Source organism: Staurois parvus, unplaced genomic scaffold, assembly GCF_062004578.1.
Source record: "Staurois parvus isolate SC_StPar_1 unplaced genomic scaffold, SC_StPar_1.0 ptg000827l, whole genome shotgun sequence".
In the NCBI taxonomy this organism is placed as follows: domain Eukaryota; kingdom Metazoa; phylum Chordata; class Amphibia; order Anura; family Ranidae; genus Staurois; species Staurois parvus.
Window position 1 is genome coordinate 6,511,952 of NW_028318623.1, and position 22,156 is coordinate 6,534,107.

General features: G+C 44.1%; 1 protein-coding gene across 2 annotated transcripts in view; it reads right to left on the reverse strand.

Moving 5' to 3' along the window:
- Positions 1–16,189, reverse strand: part of CEACAM19 (CEA cell adhesion molecule 19) — a 34,098-nt gene extending 17,909 nt beyond the window's left edge. Inside the window, exons 1-2 of one of the 2 annotated variants that reach the window (XM_089655211.1) lie at positions 15,840–16,189; positions 6,300–6,656 (exon numbers count right to left, since the gene is read on the reverse strand). In XM_089655211.1, coding sequence (XP_089511337.1) covers positions 6,300–6,656; positions 15,840–15,861 — 379 coding nt within the window. In that variant the 5' untranslated portion in view covers positions 15,862–16,189. The remainder of the gene's footprint in view (positions 1–6,299; positions 6,657–15,839) is intronic. The other variant, XM_089655212.1, reaches the window with a different exon arrangement.
- Positions 16,190–22,156: the final 5,967 nt, after the last annotated feature.

Below are 22,156 nucleotides of genomic sequence, written 5' to 3' on the forward strand. Positions count from 1 at the left end.
GCCAAAAGAGGCATACAAAAAAGGAGGGTTGTGAAAAGAGATTCACAGAAAAGCGGCTACATAATGAACAGAACGTGACACTAAGGGAATAATTTCCAAAAATTATGCTTTATTACACACAAATGAATATGACATATGGGCATTTGCCCTGGTTTACCATCACCTCAGTATGAGACAATACACACAGACCTGAAACCATTTAAAATGACACAAAAACCGGTCTAAATGTATGTGTAGCAGGGAAAATGGCTACATGAGTCTAGTGTCCCTGCAACACAAACACACAGGTGAACACTTTCCTAGGGAGGTGTATCCAAAAATTATGCCATGGGCATACCATAATAGAGGATATAAGGGATTAAACAGTAACCATAATGGCAAATCCCTATCAAGAAATCCAAAAAATTATGCTGTAAACATATATATCACATGTATGCAATGGAGCAAGCACAATATGCGTCAAAAAGGAGAGTAGCAGGCCTCAGGCCTGTATGAAGGAAGACATAAATGTCAAATATATTGTACAATACATTCCTGTGCCGGCACAAGTGGTTGGGGCCCCAACCACTTGTGCCGGCACAGGAATGTATTGTACAATATATTTGACATTTATGTCTTCCTTCATACAGGCCTGAGGCCTGCTACTCTCCTTTTTGACGCATATTGTGCTTGCTCCATTGCATACATGTGATATATATGTTTACAGCATAATTTTTTGGATTTCTTGATAGGGATTTGCCATTATGGTTACTGTTTAATCCCTTATATCCTCTATTATGGTATGCCCATGGCATAATTTTTGGATACACCTCCCTAGGAAAGTGTTCACCTGTGTGTTTGTGTTGCAGGGACACTAGACTCATGTAGCCATTTTCCCTGCTACACATACATTTAGACCGGTTTTTGTGTCATTTTAAATGGTTTTAGGTCTGTGTGTATTGTCTCATACTGAGGTGATGGTAAACCAGGGCAAATGCCCATATGTCATATTCATTTGTGTGTAATAAAGCATAATTTTTGGAAATTATTCCCTTAGTGTCACGTTCTGTTCATTATGTAGCCGCTTTTCTGTGAATCTCTTTTCACAACCCTCCTTTTTTGTATGCATCTCATGGGGCCCTCTACTGACCCCGGGCCCTCGGGCAGTGCCCAAGTTTCCAAATGGTCAGTTCGCCCCTGGGGGAGGATAACTTCTGCTTCTGATCTCCTAGGCGATTGCAGTGGAAGTGGGAGCGGGTACCTGTCAAATTCAGGTATCCGCTCCCCCGCCACCCCCAAAGGTGCCAATCCTTAATGGGGAGCGGGGGAGCAGTCCTTAAAGCGGAACTTCCCCTTTTGGGTGGACCTCCGCTTTAACTCTACACATTTCTTATTTTCTGGATTTTAAAATACTACAAGTCCATAAAAATATCTGTTGATTGGCCAAAAATCGAGGAGTAAGCTAATTTTTTTGTAGTGAGCTGCCTCTGCTTGTACTGAAATCCCAAGTAGCGTTGTCTGTCAGTTTTCTTCCATGTTCTCCAGAACCCCTTCCCCTTTTTTATCACCATAACATAAGTGGGAGGTATTCTGCAGTAAGGGGGAACTGTTCATTCTTGCAGCATTTTTAGAGACAAAAGATGGAGAAATGTACAGTATGTAGGCACTTGCAGTCTACCTTCTCCACTGCAGATGGCACTTGTCCAGAATGGCCATTTAACTTGGGGAGGAAGTCAAGAGAAAACGTGTTTCTTTTTGGTTTTCTCTGTCTCCTGGAGCACTGATCCGTTTAGCTACACTGGATCCAGGTGACCCTGGTGGCCAACTTGGGTCACACTGAGTCTTTTGCCCTGGGGTTTTTGCGCACATCTTGCGAGTAGATAGTGCAGGGACAAGATAACCATCTGTCATGGACAGCAGTAGTGGCAGGGAAAGGTTCTGGAGAAGTAGGGAAAGCATAGGCCCATAGGGCATACGTCTGCAACTTCAGAAAGCTCACCTTTGGGTTGGACCAGCCAAGCCACATTCCGCTCCGCTTGGCAGGCACTATCATCTGTTTGGGCCTAGGCACTGCTGACTCTTTGCTCCAACTGAAAACAAGTCACCTTCTGCACTCAGAGACCCAGATCAGGCAATTCTGGACAGACCTTCTTGGGCAAAATAGATCCACCAATTAAATGCTGTGCTGCCCTTTAGGAAGGCAATACAATCGAATGGTATGTTATGTGTATTTCTTTCTCTTACTCCCACTGGCACTAACGATGGGGCACTATTCCTCCCACTGAAACAAACTACGGTGCACTATTCCACCCACTGACACTAAGGGGCACTATTCCTCCCACTGACACCAATGATAGGGCACTATTCCTCCCACTGACACCAACGATGAGGCATTATTCCTCCCACAAACACCAACGATAAGACACTATTCCTCCCACTGACACCAATTATGGGGCACTATTCCTTCCATTGATACCAATGATGGGGCACATTTCCTCCCACTGATAACAATGATGGGGCACTATTCCTCCTACTGATACCAATGATGGGGCACTATTCCTCCCACTTATACCAATGATGGGGCACTATTCCTCCCACTGACACCAATGATGGGGCACTATTTCTCCCACTGATAACAATGATGGGCCACTATTCCTCCCACTGATACCAATGATGGGGCACTATTCCTCCAACTGATACCAATGATGGGGCACTATTCCTCCCACTGATACCAATGATGGGGCACTATTCCTCCAACTGATACCAATGATGGGGCAATTTTCCTCCCACTGATACCAATGATGGGGCACTATTCCTCCCACTGACACCAATGATGGGCCACTATTCCTCCAACTGATAACAATGATGGGGCACTATTCTTCCCACTGACACCAATGATGGGGCACTATTCCTCCCACTGATAACAACGATGGGACACTGTTAACTCCCACTGACACAATGACATTTTCTACTCCTGCTGGGCCACAGTCTGGCCCTCCTAAAGTTTGAAGGACAGTAAACTGGCCCTTCATTTAGAAAGTTTGGAGACCCCTGTTCTAGAGTCTTCCTGCATTTGGGACTCGCACAGGACTCTGGTCCTGATGGTCAGTATTGCATATAACATGCTGATGAGTTTTGGCGTTTTGTGAGTATACAGGTGTACCTCGGTTTACGAACGCCTCGGTTAACATAATTTTCGGTTTACGAATGAAAATCCATTGAAAATAATGCCTCGGTTTACACATTTTTTTCACAATACGAACTGATTAATTTGTTTTCAATGCATTTACAAATTTATTTTAATCATGTCCCTGTACAGTATTTATGCCTTTAAAGTGCACTTTATAAAGAGTTTTGAACAAATAAAAGATTTTTTTTTACTTTTTTCTGACCTCCGGAACGCATTAATTGGTTTTCAATGCATTCCTATGGGAAACTGCGTTAAGGTTTACGAATTTTTCGCAATACAAAATGTCTCACAGAACACATTAAATTCATAAACAGAGGTACGCCTGTATATCTGTTTTCTCCTTTAGTAAACACGTTGCTGAGGTCATGCGCAAGGCTGGTGCGCCTTCTTTTTTTTTCTCTGCTCCAACTGTCATAAGTGCCCTGATCGGGTGAGCTTCCCCTCCGGATTTGTTGTTCTGTTTTACAAGCTCAATACATCGGTTTCTGCATTCCGGGACACCACGCTGCACCTAACCTACATTTACATTTATTGCAGTGATGCATTAAATATGTTTTTTATTGGGTCCATATGTACATTTTACATGGGAATATTGTCTAGGTAAACCAAATGTGGACTTTCTAGGCACATAGACTCAGTACCACGGTATGTAAAACCCAAGTATTCCTTTATTCATATAACTTGTCTAAAAAGAATATATCAATGATTTTAAAAATATACATTGCATAATACATTTATTCCAGTGTCTTTCCCCCAAAAGGTATTACCAATTGCCTAGTATGGATTCTGGATGGAACTGAAGCGGTCCACTTCCTTCAGATAAGAGGGGGTTCCAATGTTATGTCTGACCCAACATGTTTCATGACAGAGGTCGCTTCCTCAGGGGCTTGTAATGTATCTATGAAGTAAACAAACTTACAGATAAATATTGAAACAAGAGTAACAATACCATAATTAGACTTGGAAACCCGCCAATAGGGCACTTACATAAAAATGTGTAGAATAAATGAAGCAATACAAAGGACTCAATAGCATCGGGTAAGGCAATCCATGGCCAGGCGGTCCCAAAAGCTGAGTGTGGGGATACAAACCATGCCGCTGGAAGGAAAAGGGGCCAGCAACTTCCTTAAAGATGGGGATGCAATATACTATCAATAGTACATTACAGGGTTACTGAAATAAAACTCATGGAGGTCCGACCAGTAAAATGTTCTTCCAACAGAGGTCCGAACCGCATTATTTTTTTTTCAGCCATCTCCTACTGTATATTACAATCCCTATACTTCATTCAGTGTCCTCAGCCCCCTCCTATATGTCACAGTCCCCAACTTCACATCAGTTTCACTTTCACAGTAGTGTTCTCAGGCCCCCTGCACATCACCCCCACCCACCCCTTTACAGTACACCCCACTATTTTTAGCAGTCCTCAACCCCCCTTCCAATCATCACCCCCACCCCACACTCAGTGGTGTATTTAGGTGTTGTGCTGCCCTAGGCAACACAAAAATCCTCTGCCCCTATGGACACTGGCCAACACCACTCCCCACCTTCCCTCTCCCACGGGAGAGAGCCTGGCATTGACCAACAATACCCCTGCCCCCCACCTGGGAGAGCCTTCCGCTACCCCCCCCCAGCGAAAGACACTCATCTTCACAGCTCCGGACATCCCCGAGAATGAGAGTCAGGCTCTACATACACCTTCAAGCAGCCCACAGCCTCTCTCAGATCCCACCTGGTTCCAATGGTGCGCATATCCCTTCTTTCATCCCTTCTTCTGGGGTGAGGTGATGCCCCCCCTGAAAAATGCCACCCTAAGCAAGTGCCTTGTTTGTCTTGTGGTAATACGCCCCTGCCCACACTACTGTCCTCTGCCCCCTTCACATCTCTCCCCCACACTACTGTCCTCTTCCCCTTCACATAACTCCCAGCAGAACTGTGCCCCCTTCACATCGCCCACAACCATGCCCCCCCCTTTACATATTCCTCTCTACAACATTGCCCCCCCTACATCTCTCCCAACAGCCCTACCACACCCCCACACACCAAAAATCCCCCCCTCAACAGTAGTGTTCTCTGCCCTATTCACAACCCCCCCCCCACACACACACACAGCATTGCCCCCTTCACACCCCACCCCACCCCACCCCAGTAGTATACTCTACCCTCCTCACATCAACCCCACCCCCCACTTCACATCCCTACCCCACAGTACTGCCCCCCTTTACATCTCCCCCTCCACAGAAATGCCCCCTTCTCGCATAACATATCCCCCTAACAGTAGTGTTCTATGCCCCCCTCACATCAAGCCCCCCCCCCTGTGATCAGGTCCGGATGAAACAGTGGCTAGGTCCGCATTTGGACCACGGTCCGCCATTTAGTAATGCCTCATATATTGCATCACCATCTTTAAGTAAGTATTACTGAAATGGTGGGACACTTATGTTGCCCTTTTTACTACTCTATAGTTTTTTATATGCTGGCCCCTTTTCCTTCCAGCTGCATGTTCCAGCTTTTGGGATCGCCTGACCTTGGATTGCCTTACCCGCTCTATAGAGTCCTTTGTATTGCTTCATCTATTCTACACATTTTTATGTAAGTGCCCTATTGGCGGGTTTCCAAGTCTAAATATGGTAAAGTTACTCTTGCTTCAATATTCATCTGTAAGTTTGTTTACTTCATAGATACATTACAAGTCCCTGAGGAAGCGACCTCTGTCATGAAGCATGTTGGGCCAAACATAACAGTGGAACCCCCCTTATCTGAAGGAAGTGGACCGCTTCAATTCCATCCAGGGTCCATACCAGGAATTTAATACCTTTTGGGGGAAAGACACTGGAATATATGTATTATGCAATGTATATTTTTTAGTCACTCATATATTCTTTTTAGAAAAGTTATATGAATAAAGGAATACATGGGTTTTACATACCGTGGTACTAAGTCTATGTGCTTAGAAAGACCACATTTGGTGTACCTAGAAAATATTCTCTGAATCTGGAACATGGCACTGCTATAGTCTGTGGTGACCATTAGCCACCCGATGGTCTTCCAATCTCTTTTAATCAACTTGTTACATTTTAAATGATGCTAACAAATGTTGAGACTGATAAAAAATAGAAATCATACCCACCATAGACATGCAGCAATATAGAGGCTTCAGCTGTCATATTCGCCAATTCTACTTTCACTACATAAAGCCCTTGGTCTGTAGACGCTAGATTGGAGATCAACAGTGATCCATTGGGGAAGGCTGAAAGTCGAGGGTTGTACACTGGTCCATTATTTGAAGGAATTATTTCATTGGACGAATATAAAAGAATATGACATGCAGTAGATATGTCTGATCCTTTATACCAGAAGAAAGACCAATTTGTCTCAGTAATCCCAGTAACACTGACAGTGACAGATCCCCCGATGACCGGATACTCAGGGATCAGCTCAACGGACATCTTTCCACTGGACACATCCACCAACACACCAAGGAGAACTGCAAGAGTAAGATCCACGTTAGAACTCATTCTAAAGTCAAAAAAGATGGTAAGACTTGTTTGATTGGTTAAAGAGTTAAATGATAACCAGGGGCGGACTGACAACTCATGGGGCCCCCGGGCAATAGGGGATCATGGGACCCCTGTGTCCTTACCCAAACTCAAAAAAGCCTATGAAAAAGGTACCAGGGGCATCATCTCAAGGTAAGGCAGATCTAAATCCACAGCCAAAGAACAAAATGTAATAGAGGAAGCTGAATCCTGAATGGATGAAACTAAATATAAAGCAAGCATCCTTGATTTTCAAACTAATATTTAGCATGAGAAAGTGGAGTTTTCATTTAAAGTGACATTTAAATCAATGTATAATATCTTCTAAAGCTGGCCATAGATGGTTTGATTTGTTTTGTTTTTGTTCAGCCAGTGAGCACAAAGTAGATGGAGGAATCCCCTGGCTGATATATCGTATTCTGACAGCAGAACCTGCCGCTGTCAGAATACACTGATCAACTGCTGCAGCTAATTGATGGCAGCCCCTGATTGAGAAAGAGGAGGTTTGGGGCCACTCTGTTTAAAACCATTGTACGGAGCAGGTAAGTACACTCACCAGCCACTTTATTAGGTACAACTTGCTAGTGCCAAGAAGATATCACCCACACCATTACACCACCACCAGCAGCCTGAACCATTGATACAAGGCAGGATAGATCCATGCTTTCATGTTGTTTACTCCAAATTCTGACCCTACCCTCTGAATGTTGCGACAACCAGTCTGCCCATTCTCCTCTGACCTCTGACATCAATAAGAAATTTTTGTCTACACAATTGCCGCTCACTGGATATTTTCTCTTTTTCAGATCATTCTCTGTAAACCCTAGAGATGGTTTTGCATGAAAACCCCAGTAGATCAGCAGTTTTTGTAACACTCAGACCAGCCGCCTGGCACCAACAACCATGCCATGTTCAAAGTCACGTGAATCCCCTTTCTTCCCCATTCTGATGCTCGGTTTGAACTTCAGCAAGTCATTTTCACCGTGTCTAGATGCCTAAATGCATTGAGTTGCTGCCATGTGATTGGCTGATTAGCAATTTGTGCTAACAAGCAATTGGACAGGTGTGCCTAATAAAGTGGCCGATGATCGTATAATATGTTTGTTATTTTAAAAAAAAGCCTTTACAATTACTTCCAGGCTTTTGCATCCACATAAAGATTAGTAGACTCTTAGGCTAGGTTCACACCTATGTAGTTTGCGTTTGATCCGTTTCTGCAGTGCGTTTTGTATGCGTTTTTGCCGTGGTTTTGATGCGGAAAAAACACACTACATGCTTTTCTGCAGTGTTTCCATTGAAGTCTATAGATCCAAAAAATGCAGCTTTTTGCGTTTCAAAAAGTCCCTGACTGTTTCCAAAAAACGCACTGGGTGAAAAATGTGGAGATCTGAACACGTCCCATAGGAAATCATGTTAAATGGACCGTAGTGTGTTTCTGCAAAACGCTTAGGTGTGAACCTGGGGTAACTGTACATTACTACAAACTATAATGTCTTAGCCGACAAATATTATTTTATTAACCTCCTTAGCGGTAATCCCGAGTGTAGCTCGGGGTAAAATTTCTATACCAAAAGCGGTAACCCCGAGCTACACTCGGGTTTACCATGCGGCGTTGCTCTGGGGGTCCCTACAGCACTTACCTTGTCCTTCGCTCCCACGATGTGTCCCCTGCAGCATCCCCAGCCATCTCCTCCGGCTGATGCCGGCATCCGGCTTCTGTGTTCCGGTCCCTGTGACGTCGGGACGTCGGAACCGGCGGGAAATTTGAAGTTTTTTAAAATAAAATATTAGATGTGTCGCGCTCCTCAAAGAGTGTTTAGTGATGTATAATATATAATGTATATAAATGAAATAAATAAATCTGAATAAATCTAAATAAATATTAATTCATGGTGATGTAATTTAAATTAAATTTTAAAATTTAAAACACTCCTAGTGCTATAATTAATTAAATTGCAATTAGCTAAAAAAATAATTAATAATGTGAAGAAATAATATATAAAAATTATATAAACATGCCGTTAAAATGAATCAAATCAGGTGAACAAAGGAACCTCCATGCACAGTGATATTCATGTGCAAAAATGTGTGTGTGCAAAAATGCAAATATTGCCCAAACCAGTTATATAAAAAATATATATATATAATAAAGTGCAATGAACGAATTAATATGGAAAGATAAATAATAGTAAAACTGTGCAAATAATATTTTATAATCACTTCACTTATACAGCCTGAAGTGGTGATTAGAGCTATATACTGCTTATCCTTAGCTTAAATGACATATAATCGTCCCAATCTGTTTATACAGATATATGGAAAATATATTGCTGTTGGGGTAGACTGTGTTGTTACTTTCCTTCCACTAGATGGCCTCCCAGTTCCTTCTGGGTTGTGAGGGCTGGATGGATGGATATAGATATCTCCCCTCGTGCCGTTTAGGGTCTATCTCCTATCTCCTCTTCTTCCCTTTTACTCCTCCGATTTAGGCCATGAAAAAGAAAGATTCTCACATGGTGCTTTATCCTTTATAAAAGGTTTTGATGCGTCTCCAGAAAAATGCAAACTCACATTCCACAGAGCAATACAGAGCGTTTTTTTAAAATGTGTGCCCTCGCACAATGACAGTACTCGGCGTTCCGCTGATAGTGGCGTCGTGACGTCATGGGACGACAGGGTTGCCCTGTCAGCCACTTCCCTCGAATTAAAATTTCGGGTGGAAATTTGGTGAATGAATTACACCTACATTAGATCCAATGCGTACAGCGGCAACCTTAAATAAGTGATGCTTTAATACTCAAAATTTTATTTATCAGCGCTGTGCTCATAGTGTCCCTATGGGGAATCTGGATAATATGTGGGCTGTTTCTATGCGCTGAGAAATTACTGCAAGAACCTCAGGACAGCCTATTGCATTATATATATTTATTGAAATATATTGAATATGGCCAAAATTTTAGCATTTCAAATATATGTCAATATATTTGGGAAGAATATTTTTAAAATATATTTCCAATCTATTTTTCTTCCATATGGGTTATTATCATATTTAGGGTCCATGCACTCTGGGCTTAAAGGAAGCTACTTCTACAGGAGTTTTGTTTTGCCTGTAGAAGCAGCTCAATGTTATCCTATGTGTCCATATACATTAGGACGGTTAGAGTAATTTTTTTAACCACTTGCCCTCCAGAGGATTTACCCCCCTTAATGACCAGGCCTCTTTTTGCTACTCGGTGCTGCACTAATTCAACTGATAATTGCGCGGTCATGCAATGCTGCACCCAAACAAAATTTACGTCCTTTTTTTCACACAAATAGAGCTTTCTTTCGGTGTAATTTGATCACCTGTGAGCTTTTTATTTTTCACGCTATAAACAAAAAAAGGCCAAAAATTTTGAATAAAAAAATTTTTTTTTACTTTCAGCTATAAAAAATATATAGTAAACTCAAAGTTGGTTATAAATTTAGGCCAAAATGTATTCTGCTCCATGTTTTTGGTAAAAAAAATCCCAATAAGTGTATATTGATTGCTTTGTGTGGAAGTTATAGCGTCTACAAACTATGGTATAGATACTGCAATTTACGCCATTTTTCTGCTATACAGCGATGCGCTAGTTTAATGGACATTTGCACGGTCATGCAATACGGTACATAAATGAAATTTACATCCTTTTTTTCCCCACAAATTGAGCTTTCTTTCGGTGGTATTTGATCGCCTGTGCGGTATTTATTTTTTGCGCTATAAAAAAAAGGCTGACAATTTTGAGGAAAAAAAATTTTGGACTTTTTGCTATAAAACATGTCCAGTAAAGAAAAAATGCAAAAATCAAATTTAGTCATAAATTTCTGCCAAAATGCATTCTGCGACATGTCTTTGCTACAAAAAAAAATACGTGTAAATTAATTGGTTTACGTGAAAGTTATAGCGTTTACAAATGGCGGGAAAGATACTGGGATTTTTAGTTTTTTTTTATACTAATAATGGCGGCGATCAGCGAATTATGGCGGCGATCAGGGACTTATGACGGCGTCCAGCGACTTATGGCGGAACTGCGGCGGACATTCTGACATTGGGGGGTACTGACTTGGGGTCACTGACATCCCCAAAAACACTAATACAGTGATCAGTGCAAAAAAAAAAACACTGACACTGTACTAATGGCACTGGGGAGGAAGGGGTTAACTTTATTTTGCAGGGAAGGGTTATAGGAGTGAGGGGAGTGTTTTACTAGGGGGCGGGGGTGTGTACTGGGCGGGACAAGGCTGATCGAGAAAGAGAAACTGTTCTTTCTCGATCAGCTCATCCTCGAGCTGACAGGGAAGTGACAGACAGCACAGCTACTTCAGCTGTGCTGTCTGTCACTGTTTGCCGCCGATAGCCGGGAAACAGCCGCTAAGGACCGGCTGTGACCCGGCGACTCACATCTGCGGCGGTGATCGGTGGGACAGGGCAGCGGCGCGCCTCGCGTGCGCCCCCTATTTGTTTACAAAACACACGTTTTAAAACGTGGTTTTGCCTGCGAGTGCCGCCCTGCCGCCGTATATCTACAGTGGCTGGGCGGCAAGTGGTTAAGCTCAGCGTTTAGAGCAGCGGTTCTCAACCTGGGGGTCGTGACCCCTTTGGGGGTCGAACGACGCTTCCACAGGGGTCGCCTAAGACCATCGGAAAACACATATTTCCGATGGTCTTAGGAACCGAGACACCGCTCCTCGCCGCCGCCGCTGCCACCGCCGTCTCCAGGTGTGGGCGGGATGACATGCCGCCCCTGTCATCTGGACACACCTCGAGATCAATCCTCGCCTGTGATTGGCCGCCGGCACTGTAGCTCAGGCACACAGGCGGCCAATCACCGGCAAGGAGGTGGAGCTTGGAGAGGAGGGGCCGAGCGGCACCGCGAAGATCGAGCGAGTGAAGAGGAGGAGAGCGGCCGGAGAAGGAAGACAGCTGACAGGTAAGTGTCTGTACCATGGGAGAGGGAGGGAGCGAGCGAGCCAAGGCTGGAGCAGGGGTCTGCAAGGTAAGTATCACTGTTGTCAGTGGGAATAGTGCCCCATCATTGGTGTCACTAATACCAATGATGGGGCACTATTCCTCCCACTGACACCAATGATGGGGCACTATTCCTCCCACAGACACCAATGATGGGACACTATTCCTCCCACTGACACCAACGATGGGGCACTATTCCTCCCACTGACACCAACGATGGGGCACGATTCCTCCCCCAAATGACACCAACGATGGGGCACTATTCCTCCCCCACTGACACCAAGGATGGGGCACGATTCCTCCCCCCACTGACACCAACGATGGGGCACAATTCCTCCCCCCACTGACACCAACGATGGGGCACAATTCCTCCCCCCACTGACACCAACGATGGGGCACAATTCCTCCCCCCACTGACACCAAGGATGGAGCACAATTCCTCCCCCCACTGACACCAAGGATGGGGCACTATTCCTCCCCCCACTGACACCAAGGATGGGGCACTATTCCTCCCCCCACTGACACCAAGGATGGGGCACTATTCCTCCCCCCACTGACACCAATGATGGGGCACTATTCCCCCCACTGACACCTATGATGGGGCACTATTCCTCCCCCCACTGACACCAAGGATGGGGCACTATTCCTCCCCCCACTGATACCAATGATGGGGCACTATTCCCCCCACTGACACCAATGATGGGGCACTATTTCCCCCACTGACACCTATGATGGGGCACTATTCCTCCTCCCACTGACACCTATGATGGGGCACTATTCCTCCCACTGATACCGATGATGAGGCACTATTCCTCCCACTGATACCAATGATGAGGCACTATTCCTCCCACTGACACCAATGACGGGGCACTATTCCCCCCACTGACACCAATGACGGGGCACTATTAACCCCTACTGACACCTATGACGGGGCACTATTCCTCCCCCCACTGACACCTATGACGGGGCACTATTCCTCCCCCCACTGACACCAATGACGGGGCACTATTCCTCCTCCCACTGACACCTATGACAGGGCACTATTCCTCCTCCCACTGATACCAATGATGGGGCACTATTCCTCCTCCCACTGATACCAATGATGGGGCACTATTCCTCCTCCCACTGATACCAATGATGAGGCACTATTCCTCCCACTGATACCAATGATGGGGCACTATTCCTCCCACTGACACCAATGACGAGGCACTATTCCTCCCACTGACACCAATGACGGGGCACTATTCCTACCACTGATACCAATGACGGGGCACTATTCCTCCCACTGACACCAATGACGGGGCACTATTCCTCCCACTGACACCAATGACGGGGCACTATTCCTCCCACTGACACCAATGAAGGGGGCACTATTCCTCCCACTGACACCAATGACGGGGCACTATTCCTCCCACTGATACCAATGACGGGGCACTATTCCTCCCACTGATACCAATGATGGGGCACTAGTCCTCCCACTGACACCAATGAAGGGGGCACTATTCCTCCCACTGACACCAATGACGGGGCACTATTCCTCCCACTGACACCAATGACGGGGCAGTATTCCTCCCACTGACACCAATGACGGGGCACTATTCCTCCCACTGACACCAATGAAGGGGGCACTATTCCTCCCACTGACACCAATGACGGGGCACAATTCTCCCACTGATACCAATGATGGGGCACTATTCCTCCCACTGACACCAATGACGTGGCACTATTCCTCCTACTGCAAAATTACAGTTATGAAGTAGCAACGAAAATGATTATATGGTTGGGGGTCACCACAACATGAGGAACTGTATTAAGGGGTCACGGCGTTAGAAAGGTTGAGAACCACTGGTTTAGAGGCAGAGAAAAAAAAACCCTAATGGATTGAGTTTGGGTGGAGTTTTCTGGCAGAAAAAAAATCACTACATGCTCCTAGACGTATGTACAAAAAATCTCTATATGAGCGTTTTTTTCTGCCAAGGGAACTGGACTTTTTTCCAGCCCAGTGTGGATGGACTCTCAATGTTTTAGGTGCAAAAGATGGCCACAGACATAACCAAACAATTGACTACAAATTCCGGGAAGCATCTTTTTTACAATCAGTAGTACATAAACACTTACCGCTGTGAAGACAATTCTGAACATTTGCAAAAATAATCAATTAACTTACCAATGATCACCAGTTTATAACATTGTCTATCATAGACAGTAGTTATACAGTATGCATGTATTTTTACCTACTAATTTTCTTTTTAACGTATGTGTGTTTTTGTATGCATATATACATACATAAACGCAATTACCAATTTTAAAATATATCTTCAGCAAGTGTACTTTTTTCACAATTTTGTTTTGAAGTGTGTGTCCATATTTAGCTCAAATAAGTATTTTCAATGCATATGGGTCTATGTATAATTATGCATTGGATGAGACCTTTTATTCTTTTATCCATGTCTAATGACTTTTTTTTTTTTATACTTGTGTGCTATCTTGTAGCCCTGATGAAGGGGGAGATGAGTGTCCCCTGAAATATGTTGGCTTTTGTACCCTATATATGTTTGGAATCAGGGGCGGACTGACCATTTGGAAACTCGGACACTGCCTGAGGGCTCGGGGTCAGTAGGGGGCCCCATGAGATGCCCCTGGTACCTTTTTCATATGCTTTTTTTAGTTTGGGCAAGGACACAGGGGCCCCATGACCCCCTATTGCCCAGGGGCCCCATGAGTTGTCAGTCCGCCCCTGTTTGGAATAAATCCTTACTCTAAACTCTATTACTTCAGTTTAAGGCTTTGAATTGCATATAGTTACATAGTCTGGCTGAAAAAAGACAAAAGTCCATCCAGTTCAACCATTAAAAAAAAAAAGTTATAATCCTATACCCACAGTTGATCCAGAGGAAGGCAAAAAAAACCCAGCAAAACATGATCCAATTTGCTCCTGCAGGGAAAAAAAATTCCTTCCTGATCCCCCGAGAGGCAATCGGATATTCCCTGGATCAACTTTACCTATAAATATTAGTATCCAGTTATATTCTGTGTATCCAAGAAAGAATACAGGACATTTTTAAAGCAATCCACTTTGCTGGCCAGAACCAACTCTTGAGGGAGTCTATTCCACATTTTCACAGCTCTTACTGTGAAGAAACCTTTCCTTGTTTGGAAATTAAATCTCTTTTCCTATAGACATAAAGAGTGCCCCCTTGTCCTCTGTGATGACCTCAGGGTGAATAACTCTACACCGAGTTCACTATATGAACCACTGATGTATTTAAATTTGTATACTATCCAATCAAATGGAGATGGCTGTTTTGACAGCTGGCAGGGTCAAAATACAATAGCGACAACAGAGGGAAATGTGTCCATTCACGCTGTGTATTGTGGATGGAGGAATCTGTTTGATTTTTTTTTGTTTTATGAAACAGAAAAAAATCTATATGGGTATGGCCAGCTTTAGAGGATGGTTTGGGGTATTTGGCTTTTTTCAGTAAAAACATGGGAGGATGACCTTGGAATAGCAGGAGGGTTGTTCAAGGGTAATGCATTTTACTGAAAAAGTAGTGAATGCTTGAAACAGACTTCAGTAGAGATAGTAAGTAAACTAACAGTGATTGAAATACTCCAGCCAGGGGCGGACTGACAACTCATGGGGCCCCCGGACAATAGGGGATCATGGGGCCCCTGTGTCCTTGCCCAAACTCAAAAAACCCTATGAAAAAGGTACCAGGGGCATCTCATGGGGCCCCCTACTGACCCCGGGCCCTCGGGCAGTGCCCGAGTTTCCAAATGGTCAGTCGGCCCCTCACTCCAGCTATCCTCAGACAAAATATGCATTAAAAAAAAAATCCCAAAAAAGTAGGCAGACTCAACGGATCCACCATCATTTATCTACAATTCTTTGCATAATTCTATAGTATGGTGGTACTTGTGGGTAACAATTTGATGGTATATGGATTTATGTGCTCTGTAAAGTCACACATACCATTTTTGCTATGCAATATGAACATTTATGAAGAAGAGGTTGAATCAGAGGACTCTTGCCATTGCAAGATTTTAACAAAGATTGTAAATCCAATGCGCTTGGATGCATTTTTTTTTTTTGCTCAGGCATGTACTGTATGTCAAGTTCTGAGAAAAAGGAACTTACCTGTAACAGCAAAACCCGTCATTGTAGTTTACTGTCTGTCCGTTTCTCTCCCGGAAGCGACTTAGGGCAGATAAATATACAAAATAGCAGCACAATGATGTCAAACATGCAGAAAAGATAGGTGGACGTGGTTACAAGGTTGTGCTCATTATTTCCTATGAGTCATTCAGTCTGCTGGCTTCAACATAAGCTTGTGCTTTGCCCATTCTGGCTTTTTTTTTGCTATAGCCACCCCAACCCAAGAGCCACCAACGTACCTTCTCATCCAGGGGTGGACTGACAACTCATGGGGCCCCCGGGCAATAGGGGATCATGGGGTCCCTGTGTCCTTGCCCAAACTCAAAAAAGCCGATGAAAAAGGTACCAGGGGCATCTCATGGGGCCCCTTACTGACCCAGGGCCCTCGGGCAGTGCCCGAGTTTCCAAATGGTCAGTCCTCCCCTGGTATATACATTCCTTGAAGGGGTCTTTCGGAATGGTAAATAGCAGAAGACACAATAGACAGAGGGAGTTGCTACAATTTCATGCAGGAAATGTTAAAAAACATGACACTTCTAAAAAATAGCAGTGTCATAAAAATAGTGTAAGCAGACAGCAGCTCAAACTGCAATTAAATAGGGACTGACATAATGTTAGGTGCAGAACTATACAATATAAAGATGGATCAATGCCTGTTAAAGTGGCATTTTCAGTTACTTTACAAGTCTGCCTGAATACATTCCTGACAGGGGGCACAGAAATAGGTGATTTTGCCTGAGCTGAGAGGATTTTATCAGTTTACTGGAGGCAAACATTGTCTCATTCTCTACTTTACTTTTTCTATTCTATCCTGTTCTTTTATATTCGATTTTATGCTATACTATTCTGTTCATTTATTTTCTATTCTCTTCTATTCATATTCTATTCAATGTTATTCTGTTTTTATACTATTCTGTTCTGTTTTAGGCCTCTTTCACACTGACAGTCTGATCGGGTCTGTTTGTCAGTTTTTCAGGCAGACACAACTGGACCATCCATAGCTTTCTATGGAGCGGCGGGTATCAACGGATGTTTCCGCTGACACCCGCCGGCATCGGATCCGATCCTGTACACTAGAAACAGATGGATGGGGACATTCCCCATCTGTCTGGTGGATCGGATCAGATGGCAGTCCGATGGAAATGTATAGGTGGTCTGTTTCCACCCGACAGCCGATAGAGGACAGTGGAGTGTGTCTGTGTCCACTGACACGGACCTGTCATCCACCTGCTCAGGGGGGATCAGCAGAGAGATCCTATGCTGAGAAGGCAGATCCACTTGAAGGAGTCCACTCTGTCTGAAAGGGGCCTTATTCTACTCTATTTTTCTATTCTATTCTTTTATTTTTTTCATCGATTCTATTTTATTTGTTTATTTCTAATATTTTCTATTCTATTTATTTGTTATTCTCTTCTATTCTGTTCTATTTTTTATTTTCTGCTCTATTCTATTCTATTCCATTCAATTCTATGAAGCAGCTTAAGTAGGAATCATCATCTTATTTCACATTCATACTTTACTGTATTTATTGCAATATGTTTACAATTTCAATTCAAATTCATTTTCAAATTCAAAATCATTAATTCAAATTCATTTTCAAATTTGAATTCAGATCATTTGCTTTGTTATAATTTATTCCAGATTCGTTGAAATTTGTTACTATTGTGGTTCGGAAATTCAGATACATCCAAATCTCTGAATAACAAAAAATTCATCCGAATCTCGATTTGTAACGAAATGAATGGCACCTGTCTAGTTCCCATAGAGGGCACTAGGTGGCAGCACAATACAGACTACCAATATCCTGTTAGAATAGCTTATTGGTCTCCAAACTGCAGCCCTTTGCTTGTCTTTCTCCTTCCCTTGCGTAACTATTCCTCCCACTGATACCAAGCACTGTTCTTCTTGGGCAGCACTTTGACTAAATGGTTAGCACTTCCACCTGGCAGTACTCAGGTTGTTGGTTTGAATCCCAGCCATGTCACCTCCTGCCTGGAGTTTGCATGTTCTCCCTGTGCCTGTGTGGGTTTCCTCTGGGTACTCCGGTTTCCTCCCACACTCCAAGGACATGCTGATAGGTTAATTGGATCCTGTCTAAATTGGCCCTAGTATGTGTATGTATGAATGTGAGTTAGGGACCTTAGATTGTACACCCCTTGAGGGTTAGGGACTGATATAAATGTATAATATATGTAAAGCGCTGTGTAAATTGATGGTGCTATATAAGTACCTGAAATAAATAAAATTCTTCCCATTGAAACATGGCCCTATTTCTCTCACTGACACCAATTCCTTCCGCCAACAGCAAGGATGGGAAGCGGGAAATTCCTCCCAATGGTCACCAACTCCGGCCGCCCCAATGTCTAAAGGACAGTAAATTGGCCCTGTTATTTTCTTTTCCCGATAATGAAGGACATGGTCACTGCAACATTTTATATTTATTTTTTGCTTACAAACGTTTTTATTAGGAGATAGACTACAAAAACCGCACCATTTAGTGAGGTAGAATAAACAGCATGAAAAAAAGCTAAGAAATGAACAGAAATACAAAGTACAATCATGAAAGTACAAAAAAAACAGCACATGAAAGAGGTAGTCAATAATATCATCAGAACAACCACAAGATCAATAAAAGGTTCGATATAAAACAACCCATGATAGACCATCAATGGAATAATAAGTTTTGATGCGTTCTCCAACCATCCCATTTCCTGTTGAATAAATGCATCCCATCCAGCGACGTATATTGAATACGTTCCATAAGCAGAACCATATCAACTCTCCATAAGACAGAAGCCAAAGGGACCACTGGTGACTTCCAAGGAAGGGCAATGGCCCATAGGGTGGAATTGCAGATAGTGTGAATTAGCCTCATTTGGTTAACTGGGATCCCCGAAAGCGATACACCACACATTTTATATTTATAGACAGAGACCCGTAAGGCTGTTCTGTAGGGCTGTGTACAGCCAAAGCTTTGCCCACCACCTGGGAAAACATAGGAAACTGTAATGCCATTGCTGTGCAACCTGGAAAAAGGATAGAGTCTGCTGAGAGAAGCGAGGACATGTGGGAGCTTTGGTTTCCAGAGAGACTCTACCTGGTCCCGCAGAACATTTTGGAACTAATAGCCCCAGCAGGACCAGTGATCTACAGGAGAGGAAAAGGCATAGAGTTCCTGGGCTCAGGGCAGTCATTGGGAGGACATTGTGGAGGACACACAGTGCAGCAGGCTGCTGACAGGATGATCCGATGCAGTGCTGGGATGCAGAGAGGTCAAGTTGCAGATATCTTCTGGACATGGAGAGGACACTGCAGCTGACATCGCTGAGCCCCATACAGGTAGCTGAAGGTGGCAAGTCATCATCCTATATGTCAGTGAGAGGCCATTGGCCACACACTATTGCACCCCATTTAAAGGTACAGTATTGATCACTTGGGATATCACTTAGGCACCTATACCTGGACTCAGTGGGACCTAAGTTTATTGCTCCAATGCAGGATTTGGACCCCAATGCTTTGACGCATAGAGCCCACTGGTCATACCCTACTGCACCCCAGTCTTCCACAACCTCACCATGGTAGCAGAGTTTGGCTGTTCCTCACCCAGTTTTAAGCCTCCTACACAGCTGTTTCTGTTTCAGTTAAAGAATGTGGAGCCAAAGGAGACAAGTTATCATCATATGTGTCAATGAGAGGCCACTAGATATACCCTACTGCACCCCATTGAAAGGAACAGTATTGATCACTTGGGACACCACTTAAGCACCCATACCTGGACTCAGGGGGACCTAAGTTTATTGCTCCAATGCAGGATTTGGACCCCAATGCTTTGACACATAGAGCCCACTGGTCATACCCTACTGCACCCCAGTCTTCCACAACCTCACCATGGTAGCAGAGTTTGGCTGTTCCTCACCCAGTTTTAAGCCTCCTACACAGCTGTTTCTGTTTCAGTTAAAGATTGTGGAGCCAAAGGAGACAAGTTATCATCATATGTGTCAATGAGAGGCCACTAGATATACCCTACTGCACCCCATTGAAAGGAACAGTATTGATCACTTGGGACACCACTTAGGCACCCATACCTGGACTCAGGGGGACCTAAATGTATTGCTCCAATGCTGGATTGCTGGATTTGGACCCCAATGCATTGACACATAGACCCCACTGGTCATACCCTACTGCACCCCAGATTTCCACTCCCTCACCATGGTAGCAGAGTTTGGCTGTTCCTCATCCAGTTTTAAGCCTCCTACACAGCTGTTTCTGTTTCTGTTAAAGACTGTGGAGCCAGAGAAAGCAAGTTGTCATCCTATGCATCAATGAGAGGCCACTAGATATACCCTACTGCACCCCATTTAAAATAACAGTATTGATCACTTGGGACATCACTTAGACACCTATACCTGGACTCAGAAGGACTTACGTTCAGGGGCGGACTGACAACTCATGGGGCCCCCGGGCAATAGGGGATCATTGGGCCCCTGTGTCCTTGCCCAAACTCAAAAAAGCCTATGAAAAAGGTACCAGGGGCATCTCATGGGGCCCCCCACTGACCCCGGGCGCTCGGGCAGTGCCCGAGTTTCCAAATGGTCAGTTTGCCCCTGCTTACATTTATTGCTCCAATGCTGGATATGGACCCCAATGCATTGGCCAGTGGGGGAGGGTATGTCAGACACTGTTGGACCATTATCCTTGTATTGCCCTTAGTAAAGGGACTAAGGGTCAGTCATTAGTTCACTTGTCATCATCCAGGTTTATGCGTTATTTGGAAGTGTTTTTATACACTTGTTAAAGTGTAATTACTGCTTCTCCATCTTTTGTCTGTTGATTTATTGCATGTTGTCACAATAAATATATAGCTTTCAGCCCTGGTGTGTCAGAGGGTGTAGCACTGCCAAGAAGTCAGGGGACCCGAACATCAGCAGCTCCTTTGGGGGTAGACACTACAAAGATATGAAGAAGAGAATGCTAGATAAATAGTTGTTGCCTGTTTCTATGTGCTTCTTCAAAAGAGTTTGAAAAACACATCTTGGAACCCCAGTCTGCTTTTAAACCTTTGCCTGGGAGAGACCCTGCTGATGCAGTATAACTACCTTGTATCTTGTTAATGTGCTCAGTCCTGCCCTGGTGTATGGCCTATGACTTGAAATTGTCTTCCACAACCTCACCATAGTAGCAGAGTTTGTCTGTTCCTCACCCACTTTTAAGCCTCCTACACAGATGTTTCTGTTTCAGTTAAAGACTGTGGAGCCAAAGGAGACAAGTTGTCATCCTATGCGTCAATGAGAGGCCACTAGATATACCCTACTGCACCCCATTGAAAGGAACAGTATTGATCACTTGGGACACCACTTAGGCAAACATACCTGGACTCAGGGGGACCTAAATGTATTGCTCCAATGCCGGATTTGGACCCCAACGCATTGACACATAGACCCCACTGGTCATACCCTACTACACCCCAGATTTCCACAACCTCACCATGGTAGCAGAGTTTGGCTGTTTCCCGCCCAGTTTTAAGCCTCCTACACAGCTGTTTCTGTTTCAGTTAAGGACTGCGGAGCCAGAGAAGACAAGTTGTCATCCTATGCATCAATGAGAGGCCACTAGATATACCCTACTGCACCCTATTTAAGGGAACAGTATTGATCACTTGGGACATCACTTAGACACCTATACCTGGACTGAGAGGGACTTATGTTCAGGGGTGGACTGACAACTCATGGGGCCCCCGGGCAATAGGGGATCATGGGGCCCATGTTATCATCCTATGCGTCAATGAGAGGCCACTAGATATACCCTACTGCACCCCATTTAAAGGATTTGTATTGCTCACATGGGACGCCCCTTAGACACCTATACCTGGGTTCAGAGGGACTCGCCTTTATGACTCCAATGCTGAATGTGGGTCCCAACGCACTGGTCAGTGGGGGAGGGTTTTCCAGAGACTGTTGGAACATTATCCTTGTATTGTCCTTAGCAAGGAATTCCCATAGTATAGGAACTATGAGTCAGTCATTGGTCTGCTTGTCATCTACCAGGCTTATGTCTTATTTTCAACTGCTTTTGTATACTCGTTAAAGTGTAATTACTACTTTGACATAATTTGGCTGTTGATTTATTGTGTGTTGTTAAAATAAATATTTAGCCTTCAGCCCTGATGTGTCAGAAAGTGTGGCATTGCTGAGAAGTCAGGGAACCCAAACATCAGCGGCTCCTTCGGGTCAAAAATATACATGAAACGTATAGTAATATCAGTAAATAAAACTATGCATAATACTGTATATCTATACATA